We start from the raw sequence: 21,038 nt of genomic DNA on the forward strand, positions 1-21,038 counted from the left end.
GTTGCTTGAATGGGACACTAAGGATGAGGAAGTAAAGGAGGTAATGGTGAGATGGGCAATGGACCTTGGACATAACATAGAGTTTGATAAATGGAAGGCATTATGGAATAAAGGAATGAGATTCTCGGCATGTATAACACTCAGGGAAAATATGTATAAAATGATGTACAGGTGGTATATCACGCCTGTAAAATTGGAAAAAATATACAAAACTGGTGATAAATTATGCTGGAAATGTAAGATCAAGAAGGGTGACTTTTATCACATGTGGTGGTCGTGTGAGGTAATCAGGAAATTCTGGGAATCTATTTATAATGAGCTAAAAAAAATCCTTAAATACACCTTCATAAAAACCCCCGAGGCATTTCTGCTGGGGATAATTGGAGAGGAAATCAAAAAGGAAGATCAAACACTTTTCCAGTATGCAACAGTGGCTGCCAGAACTTTAATAGCGCAGAATTGGAAGACATCAAAAACCCCAACCATAAATGAGTGGCAATCTAAACTATTGGATTATTTAGAATTGGCAAAAATGACACAGAAAATAAGAAACCAAAAAGGCATAAAGTTGAATAACGAATGGAATAAATTTATGGTATACATGGAAACAGAAGTAAAAAATTTAAAAACCACAGTAGGTGTGACATAACGCCTGTGACGCAAAGAGTTTTCTGAGGAAAAGAACCTGCAGATAGAGAAATTCTTAACACATTCCGAAACCGAGATGAAGGGAAGTCAATTTAGTGTTGTGTAAGTTAATGTAAGGTAATTTGTTGATGTCTTATGTCAGGTGATGTTCTTTTTCTCTCTTTTTTTTCCCTTTTCTCTCTTTATTATTATTATTTTTAAGTTTGTCTTATGTATTTTTTCTCTGTGTATTTATGTTTTATATGTTGTCTTTGTTTTATAATGAATTAAATCCAATTAAAAAAAAAAGAGAGAAAACTACAATACCTTTTTTATTCTAATTTTTTTTAGTGTAAGTATTGTAAACTGCTATACAGTGGTACCCCGCAAAACGAATGCCTCGCAAGACGGAAAACCCGCTAGACGAAAGGTTTTTCCGTTTTGGAGACGCTTCGCAAAACGAATTTCCCTATGGGCTTCCTTCGCAAGACGAAAGCCCATAGGGAAATCTCCGGGACAGGGCGTCTTGCCCACTGTCCTCAGACCTCCTCCCGCCGCCAGGCTTCGGAAGGCTGCTCTGAAGCTTGGCGGGGGCGGAGAGGTTTTTTAAAAACCCCGGGACAGCGGAGGACTTCTCCGCTGTCCGGGGCGATTTTAAAATGCTGCTGGGCGGCAGCGCTGCCGCCCAGCAGCATTTAAAAAAACCCCGGGACAGCGGGGGACTTCTCCTTTGTCCCGAGGTTTTTTAAAATGCTGGCAGGCGGCAGCGAAGGCTTCGCTGCCGCCCGCCAGCATTTTAAATTCGCCCCGGACAGCGGAGAAGTCCCCCGCTGTCCCGAGGTTTTTTAAAATGCTGGCGTCTTCCCCTTTCTCCCCGGACCTCTTTTGAAGCAAGGGGCGGCAACGCGGAGAAGCGATCTTCTCCCCGTTGCCGCCCCTTGCTTCAAAAGAGGGGACAGAGGGAAAAGCGCGCCTTCCTCTCTCTCCCCCCGGACCCCTTTTGAAGCAAGGGGTGGCAACGGGGAGAAGCGATCTTCTCCCCGTTGCCGCCCCTTGCTTCAAAAGAGGGGACAGAGGGAAAGGCGTGCGCCTTCCTCTCTCTCCCCCCGGACCTCTTTTGAAGCAAGGGGTGGCAACGGGGAGAAGCGATCTTCTCCCCTCCGCCCCTTGCTTCAAAAGAGGGGAAGGCTGGCGGGGGGCGAAAATCTTTGTCCCCCCTGGCTGCCTTCCCGGGAGGGCTTTTAAATCGCCCCGGACAGCGGAGAAGTCCTCCGCTGTCCGGGGCGATTTTAAAATGCTGCCTTGGGGGGGGGGAGCAAAGACTTTCGCCCCCCCCCCCAGCCTTCAGAAGAGGTCGGGGGACAGATTGTCCCTGGACCTGGTCTGAAGTCGGTTTCCATAGGAACGCATTAATTGATTTTCAATGCATTCCTATGGGAAACCGTGCATCGCAAGACGAAAAACTCGCAAGAAGAAAAAACTTGCGGAACGAATTAATTTCGTCTTGCGAGGCACCACTGTATAACCAAGTCGTGGTGGTGGCTTACAACAGTGCTGATTCAACAGCAACTAGGGCTGATTCATTTGGGCTTTCTCGGTGAGAGTGCCCCGAATGGCCCCCCTTTGGAAGTTCAGCTGGTGCTTGTGCTGTTATCCTTTTGTCAGCTGCTTGAATATAAGCCACACCTTTAAAATTGAAGGGGTGGAGGGAACCCCCCCCCCAAAAAATCCGAATATAAGCTGCTCCATTCCTCTCTACTCCTGGCTGCATACGTGGCGGGGGGGGGGGGGAGCCGAGCTGTGTTGCCGGCGGCCTTTCCCCTTTCTCGCTCTCTCCCTTCCTGGCCTTGGGGGAGAGGACGGGAGACTACGCAAGGGACAGGCACCGCTTTGCCACTCTCCTGGCACTGTTTGTCCCGCGCTCCTGGTTGCATACCATAAGGTCTCAAATATAAGCTGCACTTTAACTTTTCATGGTTGGAATTGGGGGGGGGGGGAAGTGAGGCTTATATTCAGGCCAATACAGTAATTACCGTACTTTTCTGTGTATAACACGCCCCCTATTTTGGGGAACTGCAATTTCAGAAAATGGCCCAAAGTTGTTGAGCTTTTTTTATTTTGGGGGCATTTCTCAGCAGCCCTTGACACAGCAACCAATCACACTACAAATTGACAGCTCACGGCTGCAACCAATCACCCATCACCCCTACATGGAAAAGTGCGGTATTTCCCCAGACTTTTAAGTATTGTGATTTTATAGAACCATCTATAGCATTTTATGGTTTTATGCTTTTTAATTGAATCGAGTATTGGTTCTGCTTCTCCCATGCATTATGCTTATATGTTTGTTTGTTTGTTTGTTTGTTTGTTTGTTTGTTTGTTTGTTTTCCCATAATACATTTGTACACCACCATGGGATCAATGACGATGAAAAGTGGGATAAAATGTTTCTAAATAAATAAACTATAACTAAAACTAGGAGATTCCCAGTAGCATCAAAGTCCTTTCTTGTAATCTGCCTATTTTGATGGCAGTAATAGTTCATGCAAAACCAAAAGTTGGAAGCTGAGCAATGAGTGCTGGATGTTGGACCACATTTATTTCAGAACCAGGTCACAAAGGTGGAAAAATTATCTAGGTTGCTTTGTGAAGTCAGTGCATGATGGACTCGATACAGCACATTGAAAGTATTCCTGCTGTTGCTAGCCAGAGGTTTGGGAACAATACTGTGTTTACAGATATGAAATGATGATGATGAATATGCTTTCCCCTTCCCAGAACTTGTAACGTTCACATAAATGACCTTTTGGTTTAAAGTCATAGGGTTTTAATTAGCAACTAATCTGATCAAGTCGATGAAATAAATTTGACTTAATTAATCATTTGGTTTTTAATAGATTAATCCATTATTTTTAAAAAATACTTTCATAGCACCAAGCCATCAGCACATGTGCCTAGAAAGATTCCCTATTAGGTATACTTATTCCCTCTACCAGAGCAGCACCTTCCCCTTCCTCCCCAAATTTGTCCATAAGCCAAGATAGAAACTGAGCCGCTGCTGAACCCCAGCTGCCTTCCGTCCACCTCATTGGTCAAATGGCTAAAGTAATAACTGTCCTGAGTGGAAGCGGCAATTTTAAAACATTTCGCCTTCCAGAGGCCCACAGATGAGGAGAGATGAATTAGCTGAGACCTCCTGCCAAGAAGATAAGCAATGGCAACCAGAGCAGCTGCCCTGTGATGGCCTGGGAATCTGATTCAGAGGCTGAACCTGAGGAGTCCCAGCCTGCACAGGAGTCCCCGTCTCCAGGGCCGGTTAAGCCGGGGCAGGGGCTTGAATCTGAAGGGCCTGCACCTGTGCCGGGTCCTCAGGAGCAGACACCAGCTGAATCCGCTCTGGCTCCGGAGGTGATCAAGGACCCATTGCCTGCAGGTAGAGAGGCGGAGGGAACTAAGTTCTCACAGGAGGAGTGCTCGCCTTAAGGCAAGGAGAGGCGAGTCACCTGTGGGCCGGGACTGCCCTAGGCCTCAGAGGAGATACAGGCCAGTCAGCCCAGTCCCAGGTTGTGGGAGCAACATTGTTGGTAACCTGTTCCTGCCAGCACTCTGACCTGCTCTCCCTGAGTTCCTGACCACGCCCGGCCCCTTACCTTGGACCTCGCTTCGCCCTCAATGGACAGCCTCCAGACGCTTAACCCAGGACCGGACTCAGAACACGCCCCCGGGACCAGCACATGCCCAGTCTGGCATGTAAAGTGGTACATGCATAGTCTGAGAAGTCCTGAGTCCCAGAATAAAACAAGAAATAAGAATGCATTTGTTGTTGTTGGCATCTGCCTGTCTCAAGAGACAATGGAGGGCACCTCCAGGAGTGAAGTCAAACCTTTGTGTTAGCAGCACCCAAGTGACCTCCCCAGGACCCAGGCCTGGGCAGTGTGTCTGGAGGTCCTGGGTTGCTCCTCGTGCAGCCTGGCAAGAGGCTTGGTCCAAAGGAAAGCAGAGCAATACATTTGGCACCACCTTAGCTGCAGGAGTTGCCAGAAAGAGGCATACAAGGTGCGATCCAACTGTCTTAGGGACCCCACTCAAGATTTGTGTAGGATTTACTCCTTGGCCTTTTCCACTCCCAAAAATATCCCCCAAGGCAGTGGAGGGTGGGGATCAGAGTTGTCCTTCTCAATGATGGGCTGTTTTCCCAGGTTGGTGAGCCCCGTCTACCACTCACTTCTCTCTACAACATGTGTAGAAACTGCCTTATTGACCATTGGATGTACTATTTAATCATATTAAAAATATTAATCTTTCTGTAGAGCAATTTGAAAGTGATGCCCATGTAGTTACTCTAATATGTGCACTATCCCTAAATGAGCCATTGAATTCCATCAATAGTACATGACTTTTATTACAGACTGCTTTCCTTGTATTGAAAGAAAATATTGGGGGTGGGGGGACCACCAGTATTCTTAATGGTTCCATGTCAGGGGGAGTGCTAGTTTAAAATCTTTGCTAGCTTTAGTAGGTTTGTCATATCCTTGGTTCATCCTCAGTTCCCACCTAGAGGGCCCAATCTGGATGAGTTAAATGGTTAAAAGTCCCTCTATATCCCCAAGTTCTGATTCAGAATTTTGATTCAAATCTGGCCCTTTGCACTGGGAGTTTGTAAAAGCACCTCGAAGACAATGTGTCTAATGCCACATGGATTTGGGCCCTTATTATTGCCTCCACAAGGTTATAATGGAGATGAATAGCATCTGGGTTAGTAAGCACTCTGTACATTTAAAGTGCTGTGTTAATTATAAAATGGTAGAAATGTTCTTTGTGATTATGTGAAAATTATGGTTACATGAATTTTTCACTTAAACTGGTACACTTTAATATAAACCAGCTTAGTCTTATTTATTTGAATGCACTTAGGTTAGTTATATGATTTATTTTAAGTTATGTGGATTACAAATAACACACGTCAGGTCATAGTAATGTTAATGGGAGTTTAGGAATTTGTTCCCATATATATTTTGCAGGTTCATTATTTTTCATAAGAGTATATTTATGCAATTGAATGGAAACATCAGAGTATTTTTTTTTAAATCAGTAACAGATTGTTCCCTAAATATAGCTACTTTAGTGCTTATTTTAAACTAAGTGTTAAGTCAGGATTGTTATGATTCTAACTTCTATTTTAAAAAGGGCTTTTCACTACAGCTGTCTTATATGGTCATGAAGGCATGAGGAGGTCTTAGTGCATGGTGGTAAAAATAACAGAAAATGAAGCACCATTGTCAAAACTTTCTTTTATTGCTATCCCCTTATTTATGTTTTTACACACCCTCTGCTTTGGAGAATGAACAGAATGTCTAACGCTGTGGTCTTCAAACATGTTGCCTCCCATAAACCTTGTCCATATCAATTCATGTGCCTCTGAATATCTGCCAAGGCATCCAGGGTACCCTGGGCCACAGTTTCAAAACCAATGGGCAGATGCATTCAAAAGACTCAGAAACTGTACATGTCAGCAGAAGGCCTGCACAAGGACTTCCATTTGTACAATGGGGCTTCTCCATTCCTCCCTGCCTGCATGCCTCCCAAATTAGCTCTTGAGTGGTCTAGTGGAACCCCCTAAATAGTGTGCAGGGCCATTGTTCCGTATGGGAAACAGAAAAGCTAGTCCTGACACAATGATTGAAAGAGATGATGTTGAATTCCTCCTAAATAACATCTGCAAAGAAACAAAACACCACAAAACGAAACAAAAAGCCGGGTAGGATAATTCACTACACCCAGACATGCAATTGGATGACAATTACATCCTCTGCACACTCTATAAAAAATGGAAATAAAAAATAAAAAATTATCCAGTAGCACCTTATGGACCAACTAAGGTTGTTCTGGTATAAGCTTTCGTGTGCATGAACACTTCTTCAGATACAGATACAGATACAGATAAAAAACTTGTGTACAAATAAACAAGATATAGCTTAAGTTAATCCTATTAGATATTAGAAATACAAGGTATTGTGTGGTCAAACTAGGTTTGACTCCAAGTAGACCCACTGAAAATTAATGAACATGACTGTTAGTTCCATTAATTTCAATAGGTCTACTCTGAGTAAGCTTTACTTGAATTTCACCCATTACTTATAGATGGTAGAAGTTCTATTCAAAGAAGATACCAGCTGTAAAGGTAAAGGGACCCCTGACAGTTAAGTCCAGTTGCGAACAGCTCTGGGGTTGTGGTGCTCATCTTGCTTTACAGGCCGAGGGAGCCGGCATTTGTCTGCTCTGCAGACAGTTTTTCCAGGTAATGTGGCCAGCATGACTAAGCCACTTCTGGAGCAACAGAACACCAACACCAGAGCAGCGCACGGAAACACCGTTTACCTTCCCGCTGGAGCAGTACCTATTAATCTATGTTCTAATTCCTCACCCACAATTCAGCTGCTGCTGAAAGGATATTTTATTTTTTCCTTTATTCAATAAGCAGAAAAATACTGTCATCTTCCACAAATTAGATAGAGGATACTACTTTAATGCATTAAATGGACTTATTAAGTGCTAGTAAGTTTCTCACTGGGCCAAGACACAGTAGTTTGAGCATGTAATGCCAATCCTGGCCTGACTTCACTGGCTGCCAATTAGTTTCTGAGCCCACTTCAAAGGCCTTTAAAGCCTTAAATGGCTCAGGACTGCAATACCTCAAGGATGCCTCTCCCCATGTGAACCTACCCGGACCCTGCAATCATCCGAGGCCCTTCTTCATGTGCCTCCTCTGCAAAAGGTCTGGAGGACAGCAACGTGAGAAGGGGCCATTTCTGCGGTGTCCCCCCTTGTGGAATGCTCTCCCTAGGGAGACTCACCTGGTGCCTTTGGTACAGATCCAGGTGCCAGGCTTTTGGCTAAGGAAGCAATCTATGGCCTTTATACTGGGCAGGAAGTATTGTTGTTTGTTACTTTGTTATATATTTTTGTGTTTTTATATTGTAAACTGCCCTGTGATCGATGATCACAATGAAGGGCACTATATAAATTTAATAAATAGGGGGAAATAACATTAGTTGCATCTTTAGTGAATCTAACTGAATGACTGGGGGAAATGTTTAGTAGTAGTCTAGTTAAAACTTTTTTAAATAATTGACAACTTATTCTTGGCTGCATCCAGTAATTTAAGTACACTTAAATCCACTTAAAGCAGTACATCTTATTTTAGCCTGGGACAAGTGTTCAGACTGTTCAAATGCGTATGCAGAACTGGCAAACTAGACTGCATATGAAAATGTGTGGCAGCTGATTCTCATGCAACATTTTCCATCTACAGTGGTCACAAGAGTGCTGTAGTTGTATTTGTGTTTGAGTATTTGTGATGAAAAGGGTTCATGTGGCTGAGAGGAGAAATGGGCAGCTGCTTGCATATAAAGAAATCAGATTGGTAAGAGAACCCTATTAATTTCAAAGCTGGTTTCAGCAACAAACCTTTCTCCCCACCCTCCGTCCATCCCTCTGCTTTTTAATGTTAGCGGCAATGCTTTTGGCTTAAGAATACAGCTTCTCCTTTCAGACAGCAAGAAAACTGGAGCATGTCTGTGGTTATAGTTCCAACTGTCTACACCAGTAGGAGTTTGCAAGCAATCTCAGTTTTTCCCAAATGATTTGTACTCTTTTTTATAACCACCAATAAATTAAAAACAGAGTTCCATTCCCCCCCCTTATATTGTTCATTGAACTCTAGTTTTCTGACTTTATTTTCTTTAATCAAAATCCATCACGGTGCTGATAAAATATGTTTCACCATACCCAAGAATTTTGCTTTTGTTATTGTTATAAGTTTTGTTGTATGGTATGATTTGGTAATGAACAAGTTCATTTTGTTGAATCTTTTTTGTTCGCATCCAAATCTTTATGATGTTCCATGAAAACTTGAGTATTGGATTTTGAAAACACCAAGGTTAGCTTTAAAAAAAAAAAAAGGGGGGGGGGAGAATGTGTGCCATACATGTTCTATTGTGTGTGTGCCTTTTTAAAAAGCAACAGCAGTATGACCTAATAGTTTTGAAATAGCTGCTTTGTCCATATTGTATTGAGCTCATTGACGCAACCTTCAAGGTATTAATTACAAAGCTGGCTCATTTTACTTAACCATTGTTTGTTGAAAACAATAGTTACTCCATTTATGCATACTGAATAATCATTAGATCAGAATTCAAAATGACCATATAACAGATTGGAGAACTGGGCCCAAGCTAACAAAATGAATTTCAATAGGGACAAATGTGAAGGTTCTGCACTTAGGCAGGAAGAACCAGATGCACAAGTATAAGATGGGGGACACCTGGCTTACTAGAACTACACGTGAAAAGGATCTAGGGGTCGGTGGACCAGAAGCTTTTCATGAGTCAACAATGTGATGCAGCAGCAAAAAAAGCTAATGCTATTCTAGGCTGCATCAACAGATGTCTAGCATCCAGATTAAAGGAAATAATAGTCCCACTTTATTCTGCCTTAGTCAGACGACACCTGGAATACTGTGTCCAGTTCTGGGCACCGCAATTTAAGAAGAATGTTGAGAAGCTGAAACGTGTGCAGAGGAGGGCGACCAAGATGGTCAAGGGTATGAAAATCAAGCCTAATACGAAATGGTGGAAGAAGTTGGGTATGCTTAGCCTGGAAAAGAGGAGACTGAGAGGAGACATGATAGGCATCTTCCACTATCTCAAAGGCTATCACATGGAAGATGGAACAAGCTTATTTGCTCCTGCTCTGGAGTGTAGCATTCGAGTCATTGGCTTCAAGTTACAAGAAATGAGATTCTGACTAAACATCAGCAACAATTTTCTGAGAGTCAGAGCTGTTTGACAGAGAAACAAACTCCCTCAAGGGGTTGCAAACTCTCCTTCCTTGGAGGTTTTTAAGCAGAGGTTGGATGGCTATCTGTCATGGATCCTTTGGGTTTCTTCCAACTCTACAATTCTATGATCGACTTATGGAGACTTGTTCATAGTTCAGTATTTTGTGCAAACACAGCCATTAAGTTTCATCATATTGAGAATGCATCATGTAGGGAAAGTTTTTTGGAAAAATTGCTAACAATATAATAAAATTGTAAGGTGGCTGTCAGGTTGCAGTTCCCATGGCCACCAAGAGGCAGCCATGGCAACCCTAGTGTGATGACAGCCCAGCAGTCAGGTGAGCAAGCGGTATGGGTGGCAGGAGGCCAAGGTGAGCTGTTTGAAGTAGAGGGGGAGGTGCTCAAAGAGCAGATTGGCAAAGCACTGCCCCCATCACCATTGATCATGGTTGCAGTGGTGTTTAAAGGAGACCAGGATGAGTTTCAGAAAGCAGCGTCATGAGCTGGCAGGACAGTGGGGAGGAGGAAGAGGATCCTGGCGAGGGGTGCTGCCGTGACTGGGACACACCAGAACAAGCTGGGGATGGATAAGGAGAGGTTGCAGGCAGGTGAATTTGTGGTATCAGAAGGCAAAAGTACATAAAAGCTTCCACAATCACATAATAAGAAATGCAATTTTTAAAGTCTTGGAGAAATAAAAGGATTTGTTAGAACAAAAAACACCATGGTGGCTTTCCCCACTGGAAGCAATTATCTGTGAAAAAATTAAATATGAAATCTAATTGGGCAACATATACAGTGGTACCTCGGGTTAAGAACTTAATTTGTTCCGGCGGTCTGTTCTTAACCTGAAACTGTTCTTAACCTGAAGCACCACTTTAACTAGTGGGGCCTCCTGCTGCCGCCGCGCCACCAGAGCACGATTTCTCTTCTCATCCTGAAGCAAAGTTCTCAACCCAAGGTACTATTTCTGGGTTAGCGGAGTCTGTAACCTGAAGCGTATGTAACCCGAGGTACCACTGTAGAGAGACCTGTTAACGGAGACAGATTACCAATTAAAATTGAAGGATTTTCAAGAAGTAAAAGGCAAGTTTACAGATTGGTTACAATATTTCCAGTTAAATTAAATATTTAAAAGTGATAAAAAGAAATGATTTACTTATGAAATTTCAAATTTTCAGAGAGAAATAATTGAAAGTGGCACTAAATTACTATTAAAAATGTATAACTTGCTGTTAGAATGGGAAGCTAAGGATGAAGAGGTCAAGTGTGTTATGATAAAGTGGGCAAAAGATGTAGGACATAATATTCAGATAATAGATTGGGAAAGACTGTGGAAGAATGATCTAAAATTTATGGCCTGTATCTTACTTAAAGAGAATTATATGAAAATGATCTATAGGTGGTATTTAACACCGGTTCAATTGGCAAAAATGTATAAAACAACAGAAAATAAGTGTTGGAAATGTAAAGAAATAGAAGGTATGTTTCATCATGTGTGGTGGCAATGTAAGGTTATTAAAAGTACTGGGAAATAATATATAATGAATTGAAAAAAATGTTAAGAATAACCTTTGTTAAAAAACCAGAAGCTTTTTTATTACAGGAATGGTTCTACCTAAAGAATATAAGAATTTGTTTATGTATGCAACAATGGCTGCCTAGATATTGCTAGCCCAACATTGGAAAGAAGAAGGAGTCTCCACTAAGGAAGACTGGCAAATTAAGTTAATGGAGTATGCTGAAATGGCTAAATTAACTGGGAAACTTAGAAATCAAGATGATAACAAATATTTTAAAAATGGGAAATGTTTATTGTATATTTACAAAAGCAATGTATGCAAGTAAATTCTTTAGCAGGATTTTTAAAAAAAACACTTGTCATATTATTTGCAATGTACAAAAATTGGAAGTATTCAGAGATAAAGATTTTATTGATATACGTGAATTAAAATATTATAAAGGAACCAAGGGAGGGGGTGGATAAAATTCAGGGGATTCAAGTAATCCCATACAGCGGATTCAATATGGATTGTATATATAGTTGTTTAAAATGTTTTATTTTATGCTTTTTTTCTTTCTAAAAAGTAACGTTTTTGTGAAAATTAGTAAGAATGTTATACAAAAAGAGAGCGAGAGAAGAAGAGGTTGGTGAAGAAAGTACTGATGGGGCGAGGGAGGATGGCGATGGGATCAGGGTCAGGGCACAAGACCCACCCCAGCTGGACCAGAGCCAGAGGGAGCTCAGCAGCAAGGGTGGTGCTGTTAGCTGAACAACATTTAGGAAATCCACTTAACTCTGTGATGCACAATAATTACTTAGCTTTTGTAGCTCTCCACTTTTATCTCCCAGTCTTTAGGTTAATAAATATGAAAGAGTAAAGGGAATTGCATGCAGTGACAAAATTGCTTTACAGAGCTAACATAACTGTAGTGCAGAGACTTCATCTGCATTTCCGGTTTGCCAGACAGATGATATAGCTTGGTTCTGATTAAATGTCACATTCAATTGAGAACAAACACATTCTTGCTGTATTTTGAGGAGGGGAACCACAAATTCTATAGCGGCATTGACATTTAGTTAGGAGACCCCAGAGGACACAATTTTAAACAAATGGCTGTTTAAGACAGAGAAAATGCTATGCTGCTTAGAATGAACAAAGCATTTAAACCCTGAGGGTGCCACTTAAGATATAATTCTGACTGTGGTGCTGTTGTGAATGTACCAAAAATGTAAAATGTCATGGTTTGCATCTACAGAAAAGCTTTCTCATATGTTTAAAGCCAAAATTCTAACCTACAATTGCAGTATGGATTTCGAGATATACGCTACTTTGATAATAATATGTTGATCTTGGGTAAAAGCAAGATTATTTTGGAATACTTTGTTTTAATTTGAATGTTAACTGATTACTGCAAGCAGAAATCAATCAGTATGACCTTTTAAAATTCTATTTAGGAATTAAAATACAGTATCTCTTGGCATTTGTTTTTACCTTTTAGGCCCTAACCAGATTTCATACTCTTCACTTCACTCTGAGGAAATAAAATTCAATTGATTTTAAATGGAGATTATATACCTAAGTTAAGTGTGCCTGCAGTTATCAACTTCCTTGGAAGGGTATTTAATAAAGCTATGGGAATAAAGACTGATGGAAGTGTTTCAGTCCTTATGTGGAGGCTGCCAATGAAAAAGGTTTCTGTGTAATGGCGCAGCCACAGGATTGGGACCAAAACATGGTTTGTAGCAACACTGGGGAAGCTTTCCCTCCACCAGCCCAACAGTGTGGAGAGGGCTGCACTTTCAGAGGTATTTTGAGATTGATCAAACTGAAATCTAGGGATTAGAATGATTGTGTGGATTCCTGGATGCTTTGTTTTCCTTTGGCTCTCTGATTCAGGCCTGGAGGGAAGCTCTCCAACTTCACTGCTAGCTGGCAATTGTCCTGAGAGAGCCTCTGGGCAGCAAAGGACAGAGCGTGCTGTTCTTTGGGATAGGACGTCCACTCTCCACAGCGACACAGTGCCCTAGTTGTGTTGGAAAGAGAGCACATTGTGTGAAGAAATCATTATAGATTTATAGTTTTATCTATCAGGTGACATGATGCCAGCCTCCCTTTGGTCTTGTACTGCTTCAGCTGTTACTCATGCAGTGCAGTCTTGGGCCTGTTTGCCGACAAGCAAGTTCTAGGAACCTCAGTGGAGCTCACAGCTTTGAAGCATGCTTAGTAGAGTCATAAACATGTACATGTTCCCCTAGATTGTTTATAAATGCGCACAAATTGCTGGGATATTATTATTATTATTATTATTATTATTATTATTATTATTATTAATAATAATTTATATCCCGCCCATTTGGCTGCGTTTTTCCCAACACTCTGGGGGGCTTCCAACACATAAAACCATAGTAAAACATCAAACATTAAATACTTCCCTATACAGAGCTGCCTTCAGATGTCTTCTAAAAATTGTATCGTTATCTCCTTGACATTTGGTGGGAGGGCATTTCACAGGGCGGGGGCCACTGCTGAGAAGCCCCTTGCCTGGTTCCCTCTAACTTTACTTCTTGCAGTGAAAGAAATGCAGGAGGCCTCAAATACATACTTGTGTTCTATGCTGAGTGATACTTTTATGCTGAGTGATACTTTTTACACTTTAGTGTTTGTGTGTCTTTTTTTTTTTAGGGATGGGGAATTCAGTGTATTTTCTAATTTAATTATGGATGTCGCACATAGTTTCTCTGTTACAACTGAATTTTGTTTCTGTATTTCTAGGTCATTATATTTCTGTGGACACCTCACAGGGAACAAATGGTGACACAGCTGTACTCCTCAGTCCTGACCTATATAGCGAAGAGTGGAGCTGCCTTAGACTGATATATCAGATTGCAGCATCTTCAGAGTTACCAATAGATCCTACTGCCTTAAACCTGTACCTAAGGGTGGAAGGTGAAAGTTTTGACCATTTGCTTTGGAGAACCACTGAGCGCTCCGAGAGCTGGCTCATAGCTAGTCTAGATATACGAAACAGTACAGACAAATACAAAGTAAGTATAACATTCGTATGCTTGAATATAGTCTACATGCATATACATTGAAGAGATATGGGGGTGGGGGAGGCTGTGCCCTCAAGGCAGCAGTAGAGCTGTGGGGATTTCCTGCAGAGGTTGGAGTTGACCTCTGTGTGTGAGGGGAGTGGCAAATGCTACCCTGTGTAAGAGAGGGGTCTGCTGTCCCTCTTGTGCATTCATTGTATCCCAATGAACACCTGAAAAGAGCTACAGGAATTGTATTTTTATTTATTTATTTATTTATTTATTTATTTATTTATTTATTTATTTATTTATTTATTTTACTACTACTACTACTACTACTACTACTACTACTACTACTTTATATTTTTTGAGGAAGACAACTGTTGCAGGAGCTACCAAGGTAATCATATTGGAAAAATCAAAGCTTTTTTGTTGGAATACAAACAGGATTCCTTCCCATTTTGACCTCTGACCAGCGGCAGAGCGCATGCTACCGCTACCCAGGGGTGGGCATGCAGGGCACGGAGGGGCACGGAGTTCGCTCGCTGTGCTTCCGGGCCAAGACCTGGGAGTGGAGCTGTGGGCAGGAGCGCGAGAGCTGCTTCAGCAGCAACCTCGCCGAGGATGGGGTGGCAAAGTTGCCACCGACTTTCCTTTTCTCTGCCTCCAGGTCAGGCCTGGTGGCCCTGGGCCATCGCGCAAGGAAGCTGTCTCCATGGTTCCTTTGTGCGCCAGAGCCAGGCTCTGGTGCGGCAGCTTGTTGTAGGGGTGCCTGGTTGTGCCCCCTCAAAAACATGTTCCCAGGGCCACAGCTCCCTGTCAGCCCCCCCACGCTACACCACTGTGACTGACTTCATTTATATGCAAAATGAGATTGTGAAAATGCAGATTTTCAGAGTTTATTTTGTTACCAAAATCAAATCTTAAATTAAATAGGGCTATGTATGGTATGTCAGTGTGTGAAATCATGAGCAATTATTTCTCTCTTTCATATACATGTAATCTCTGAACAAATATTCAGGGACTGTACTAGCTGAAGGTGTTAGGCATTGCCCTTTGTTAATAATAATTAATAATAATTTTATTATTTATACTCCGCCCATCTGGTTGGGTTTCCCCAGCCACTCTAGACTGTTCTTCAATAGAGTCTTGCAAGGAAAAGAATCATTGTAGAGTCTTAATTCCAAAACTGAGATCTCTGCTGCTTCCTTAATTTTAATAAATGTTATAAAAAATATTAGCACTAAATTCCTGTTTTTCTCTTATTTTGTAGATTGTTCTAGAAGGCATCTTGGGAAGAGATATTTTTGCCAGCATAGCAATTTTTGAAATTAAGATAACTACTGGCTACTGTATAGGTAGGTGACTCTTGTAATAATCGGCTCTAGTTAAAATGAAAATTTGGTGTTTAACTGTGAAACTGGGAACATTAACTCACATTGGTATAACATTAACATATTCCTTCAGATTGTTTTAGTAGCAATTTATTATTTTTTAAAAAATCCAGAACAAAGTCAAAGTATTGTAACTAACATTTTATTTATCTTAAACTGAAGAACAGCCTAATTACTCTCACCTATCTAGGGAATGTTGCACCAGTGCAAAGTTGCTACAGCAAAATATCTGGGATGTAACAATTGCTGCAGAGCAACTTCACGGTGTTGTCATGCAACAAATGAGGATGCAAAATATTTATGGCAGTGGCAAAAAACTTAATAGAGAGAGACGAAATGATTCACACGTGTCTGTAGTTGCTTGTGAGGTCTGGTGATGTTTTTGTGGGAGTATCGAACTGCAACAGAACAGAGTGGGGCTCCTTCTCAGTGGTCACTTTTATCACATATTTATCACTTGAGATAAGCCATCAAGTTTGGAGGCACTGATCTAATTTACTAAAATAACAGATTTGGAGATGAGTTTTACTTTTGCCATTCTGTCTTGCTGAGACTCTTGAACCATGGGCAGAGCTTGTCTGAGGCCCTTCATGCGACTCTTGGTAGAATAAAGTTATAAACTCAAACTAAAAAGCAGCTGGTCCCTGGTGGGGCCCCTGGCCAGCTCAGCCCCCTGAGGCCTGGAGCAAGGGTACCCGGCTACCTTTCCGCCCCCTGCTGACATGGGCCTGCATGTGGGATTTGGGAAATTTGGTTTCATATCCCAAATCTGCCTCTGATTCCCTGTGTGGTTTGAACCTCAGGTAGCCCTTTGTAATAGTGAGTATAATAATGAGGCATTCTACAAAGCTGTTAAATACTTAAATAATAAACACCAGAGTTTATGGAAATGTGAATGTATAGATTTGCTTCCAGCCATTGCTGCTATTAAGTGAAAATTGGCTATCAATGGTGCATTTGAATTTTTCAGACAACTTCTCCTGTAGCCCTGGAAAGAAAGAAACCAGCCACATACTGACAGTTTGGTTGAAAGTTTAATGAGTGGGAGATGATGGTAACAGGTGGGAGGAGAGTATGGCTCAACATTTGTATATCTTTGTGAATAAAATAAGAAACATACTTTTAAAAAAATTATTAAAGGACTGTGCTGGTTATTGCTAATGCACCAGATGTTTAGGGATATTGTGCAATGAACGGTTGTGCACCATGCTCTCAGAGTTTCATTGTATGCTTTGCAACTGCAGAATGTAATTTTGAAGAAAACCATCTGTGTGGTTTTATGAATCGCTGGAACCCCAATGTAAACTGGTTTGTTGGTGGAGGAAATGTTGGAAATTCACAATCCATCCTTCCAAGAGATCACACTCTTGATGATGAGTTTGGTAAGCAAGAAAGATCATTTGCTTGTTCACTGGAAAAGTGTTTTCATTTCTTGTTTCATCTATATGAGGGTCCTTGTTCTCATGGGAATATAAGAGCACAATTGATTTTTTAAAAAATAGCACACAGCTTTAGAAAGTACACTGGAAGAAAGAGGGAAGGGAGGGGAATATGCAGACTAAATAAGTTAATGGCATTTCTTATATAAAGGGGGCATTCCTCTGGGAAAAAAAATCTCTTAACACTTTTTCTGGGGAAAACATCTGTTAACAGTTTTTCATGAAAGTCTGCTCCCTAAAATACTTACATATATGACATACATTAGTGCAACTCTGCTCTTGACTATTTTCCAAGTAAATTGTGACCTACATCTTCACTAAATGTTTTCAGGCTTGTTTTTTTTCAAGGGCTGATAGGTTTTTAATTATATTCCCATTGAATAAATTCAGATACTGTGACTTATCTAGGCATTTTTCCAAAAACAATTTCTCTGGAATGTTGTCAACTGTGCATATAGTCCAGACTAATTATTAATTAGCACTTTGCTCATTCTAGATTCTCCTGTTTTTTAAGGAAGCTGAGGCTTTGTAGTAGAGCCCAGGAAGCCACCCTTCAGATGTTGTTGGACCACAGTCCCCAGCAGGCCCACTCAACATGGCCAGTGGTCAGGGATGATGGGAGTCATAGTCCAGCAACACCTGGAGATGTTGGCAGAAACTCTGTTCCATGAACCACACCATTGAGAAAGTGTTAACTGTAACATACTGTGTAAAGAAACATGAATAGAAAGAATATGTAAACCTGTTCTTCATTTCTGTGGAGACTTCGGCTTTTCTGGGCCCTAGTATTGAATAACCACGTAAACTCTCTGGGGCAGGTTGGATCTTCTGCTTTTAGGCACTACAGACACAACTAAGAGATGCCTCAGGATGTCCTCTTGGTTTTAATGTATCATGTGGGATTTACTGTCGTTAGTTGTAAGTTGCTTTGAGTTACCCTGAGCACATTTAATAAATAATAATTCAATAAATAATAAATAAAAATCCAAAAGCAGATGTTGCCCTTTACTTTCAGTGAGATGTAGCTACAGATTTTTATTGGGATGCTTATTCCCATTCTGAAAGGCAAATTAGACATAATGTTAAATGCATTTGCATTTAATGTACACCAGCTGCGCTGTGTGATAATTATTGTTATGATACCTGGTAGGGAAAGATTCTTCTTTCTGGAGGGGAGGGTTATTGGTACTCACATAAGATAAAAAAAGAAAAGTTTTTTCCTCCCCCCCCTTTCCATTTCATTCCAACGTACCAGTCTTTTAATGATGGTTCTTCACTTGATTTATTGTTCAGCCCGTCACTCCGCTCACAGAGATCCATTAATCAGCAGCCTTTACTCCCGATCTTCACTCGATGTATGTGCGTTAGCTTCTTTCCAATTATATATTTCCAATTATATATTCCGAGCTAATGTGAACCAGTGCGTGAATTAGAGACAGCATCCGGGAGAGCCGGCTCACTCGAGGGCTTCGTGCCAAGTGCCCACACCCCCTTCTTTCGAATCCTGGGGTGAATTATGGACACCGCTGGCAAGGCAGTCCCCCCATTCCCTGGGGGGGGGCAGGGAGGCTGCATACTCCCATCACAGCCTCTTAATTACCTCGTGTGCGTCGGAGAGATGTTATTGTCGGCCATCTTCCAATGTGCCCCCTGGTGGCCCCCTTGATAGCCTTTCAGCTTATTCCCTGGTGGCCTGCTGGAATGTGGAGTTAACTAGGTCTATTGACTGTTTCGCTCCGAAGCGCCCTCTCTGATTGCATGGAGCCCAGACAGCTCTGTGGTTTTCCCCAAGGCTGAGGGTGATGAAACAATCGCTGAGACACTAGAGCACCGGTAGTGGAAAACTCATTCTGAATCAGACCGGACACAAGGTTAGAGCTCAACGTCGAGCCTACCAAGTGGTGATAGCGATGGTGAAGAAGGTCCTCTGTATTGCATCTGCAGAAAATAGCAGCAGGAGACTCTTTCAGGTCGTTTGCAATCTAACGGAACTACCTTTGCCATCAGGACCCAGTAAGTTTTTTGCCCCAAGTTTTTTCCAGATAAAGTCGCTCAGATTCGGGAAGAAGTAGACAGAGTCCTGTTTAGTCAAGTAGCATGGGATCAAAGGCTAGGGCTAGGGACAAAGGTGAGAGCTGTTTCCTAGTTCTGCTGGATCTCTCAACGGCCTTAGATACCATCGACCATGACATCCTTCTGGACCATCTAGAGGGGCTGGTAGCTGGGGGCACTGTTATACAGTGGTTCCACTCCTTCCTCCTGGGTCGTGTCCAGAAAGTGGTATTGGAGGATGAGTGTTCACACCCCTGGGCTCTCACTTGTGGAGGACTCCCTGGTTCTGAATGGGGTAACTGTGCCCCTGAAGGACCAAGTGTGCAGCCTGGGAGTCATTTTGGACTCACAGCTGTCCATGGAGGCTCAGGTCAATTCTGTGTCCAGGGCAGCTGTCTACCAGCTCCATCTGGTATGCAGGCTGAGACCCTGCCCACAGACTATCTTGCCAGAGTGGTGCATGCTCTAGTTACCTCCCGCTTGGACTACTGCAATGCTCTCTATGTGGGACTAACTTTGAAGGTGACCTTTGAAGGTGAACTACAACTAATCCAGAATGCAGCAGCTAGACTGGTGACTGGGAGCGGCTGCCGAGACCACATTACACCGGTCCTGAAAGACCTACATTGGCTTCCAGTATGTTTCTGAGCACAATTCAAAGTGTTGGTTCTGACCTTTAAATCCCTAAATGGCCTCCAAGACCCAGTATACCTGAAGGAGCGTCTCCACCTCCATCGTTCAGCCCTGACACTGAGATCCAGTTCCGAGGGCCTTCTGGTGGTTCCCTCATTGTGAGAAGTGAGGTTACAGGGAACCAGGCAGAGGACCTTCTCGGTGGTGGCGCCTGCCCTGTGGAACGCCCTACCATCAAATGTCAAGGAAATAAACAACTACCTGACTTTTAGAAGACATCTGTTTAGGGATGTTTTTAATGTTTGATGTTTTATTGTATTTTTTAATATTTTGTTGGACGCCGCCCAGAGTGGCTGGGGAACCCAACCAGATGGGCAGAGTATAAATAATAAATTATTATTATTATTATTATTATTACACGTACATACACATTTGCTATCTAGGAAAGCAGTCTAAATGTCTGCGAGATGAAACGCCTTCAAATCTAGGCTTACTCATGAAGCTCCCTTCATGTGCCCTAAGGGTAAAATAAAACAAATTGCCACCACTCTGAGTCTTTGCAATAAAGCCTGAAACACATCAAAATAAATAGTGAAAGAAGAATATTCTTACTTTTCTTTTACTAAAAGATAAACATTTTAAATTGAAGCAACTTGACCAGAAGTAGAATTTCTGGCCTCTTTAAACATTCAGAGAATTGTATTTATTGATTTGCCTTTTTAAGAAGAATTTGCCACCTTCTGCCATGCTGAGAAGAAAATAGAATATATTTTTGGTTACAAATAATGCATCTACTAAATAAACAGAGCAGTGATGCCTGCATTGCAGGGAGTTGGACTAGATAACCCTTGGGATCCCTCCGTCCTCTATTATGCTGGCATGTTGTAGCCCTAATAAGAAATACGTTCACACACAAAAAAGTGAGGGCCATGTCATCTTTTCTCCTACAAAAGTTTATATTGCCTGTGAAGTTTGTTTCCTCTGTTTCACGATCTAGGGATGAGACGGCAAATTAGAGGCTTCTTCAGAGATGTTAAACCACAAAGTATTATATTTGTTCACTGGAAAGACTGAGTGCAGCAGATGCATTTTGCTCTAAAACTAGAGCAGATGTCAACTCCAGAGGCTACTTTTGCTCATTCAGCAAATTCTGCTTTTTTCATGTGATCTTTTGATGACAAAAGGGAGTTCCACAGCTACGTTTGCAGAACTTCATTTGACAGAGGCAAATAATATATGCAACCTTATGTTAGGATGATTCTTTCTGCATTTTTCTTTTCCTGCATAGTTGAGATATACCCTGAACAAACAAAAAAAGCATGATTTTTTTAAAAAATTAACAAGTAATGACGACTGAATTTTAAATTTTAAGTTTTTTTTAATGTTTTTCATATAATTGTTTGTATTGTTTTATTGTGTGTTTTTTGTTTGTTTTTTAAAGGGTTTATTTTGTTCTTAAGGGGAGGGGTCAGGGCTGCCAGGGAGTGGGTCCCAGCCAACAAAATGGCTGGGGCAGG

General features: G+C 41.8%; 1 protein-coding gene across 3 annotated transcripts in view; it reads left to right on the forward strand.

The window, feature by feature from the left end:
• Positions 1-21,038, forward strand: part of MAMDC2 (MAM domain containing 2) — a 79,355-nt gene that overhangs the window by 10,839 nt on the left and 47,478 nt on the right. For 2 of the 3 annotated variants that reach the window (XM_028748363.2, XM_028748365.2), the window contains 3 exons: positions 13,744-14,015; positions 15,277-15,361; positions 16,642-16,779. In XM_028748363.2, the coding sequence (XP_028604196.2) occupies positions 13,744-14,015; positions 15,277-15,361; positions 16,642-16,779 (495 nt within the window). Of the gene's footprint in view, positions 1-12,526; positions 12,777-13,743; positions 14,016-15,276; positions 15,362-16,641; positions 16,780-21,038 lie in introns of those variants that run through there. The other variant, XM_028748364.2, reaches the window with a different exon arrangement.

The sequence above is a fragment of the Podarcis muralis genome, chromosome 11, assembly GCF_964188315.1.
Source record: "Podarcis muralis chromosome 11, rPodMur119.hap1.1, whole genome shotgun sequence".
NCBI lineage: Eukaryota > Metazoa > Chordata > Lepidosauria > Squamata > Lacertidae > Podarcis > Podarcis muralis.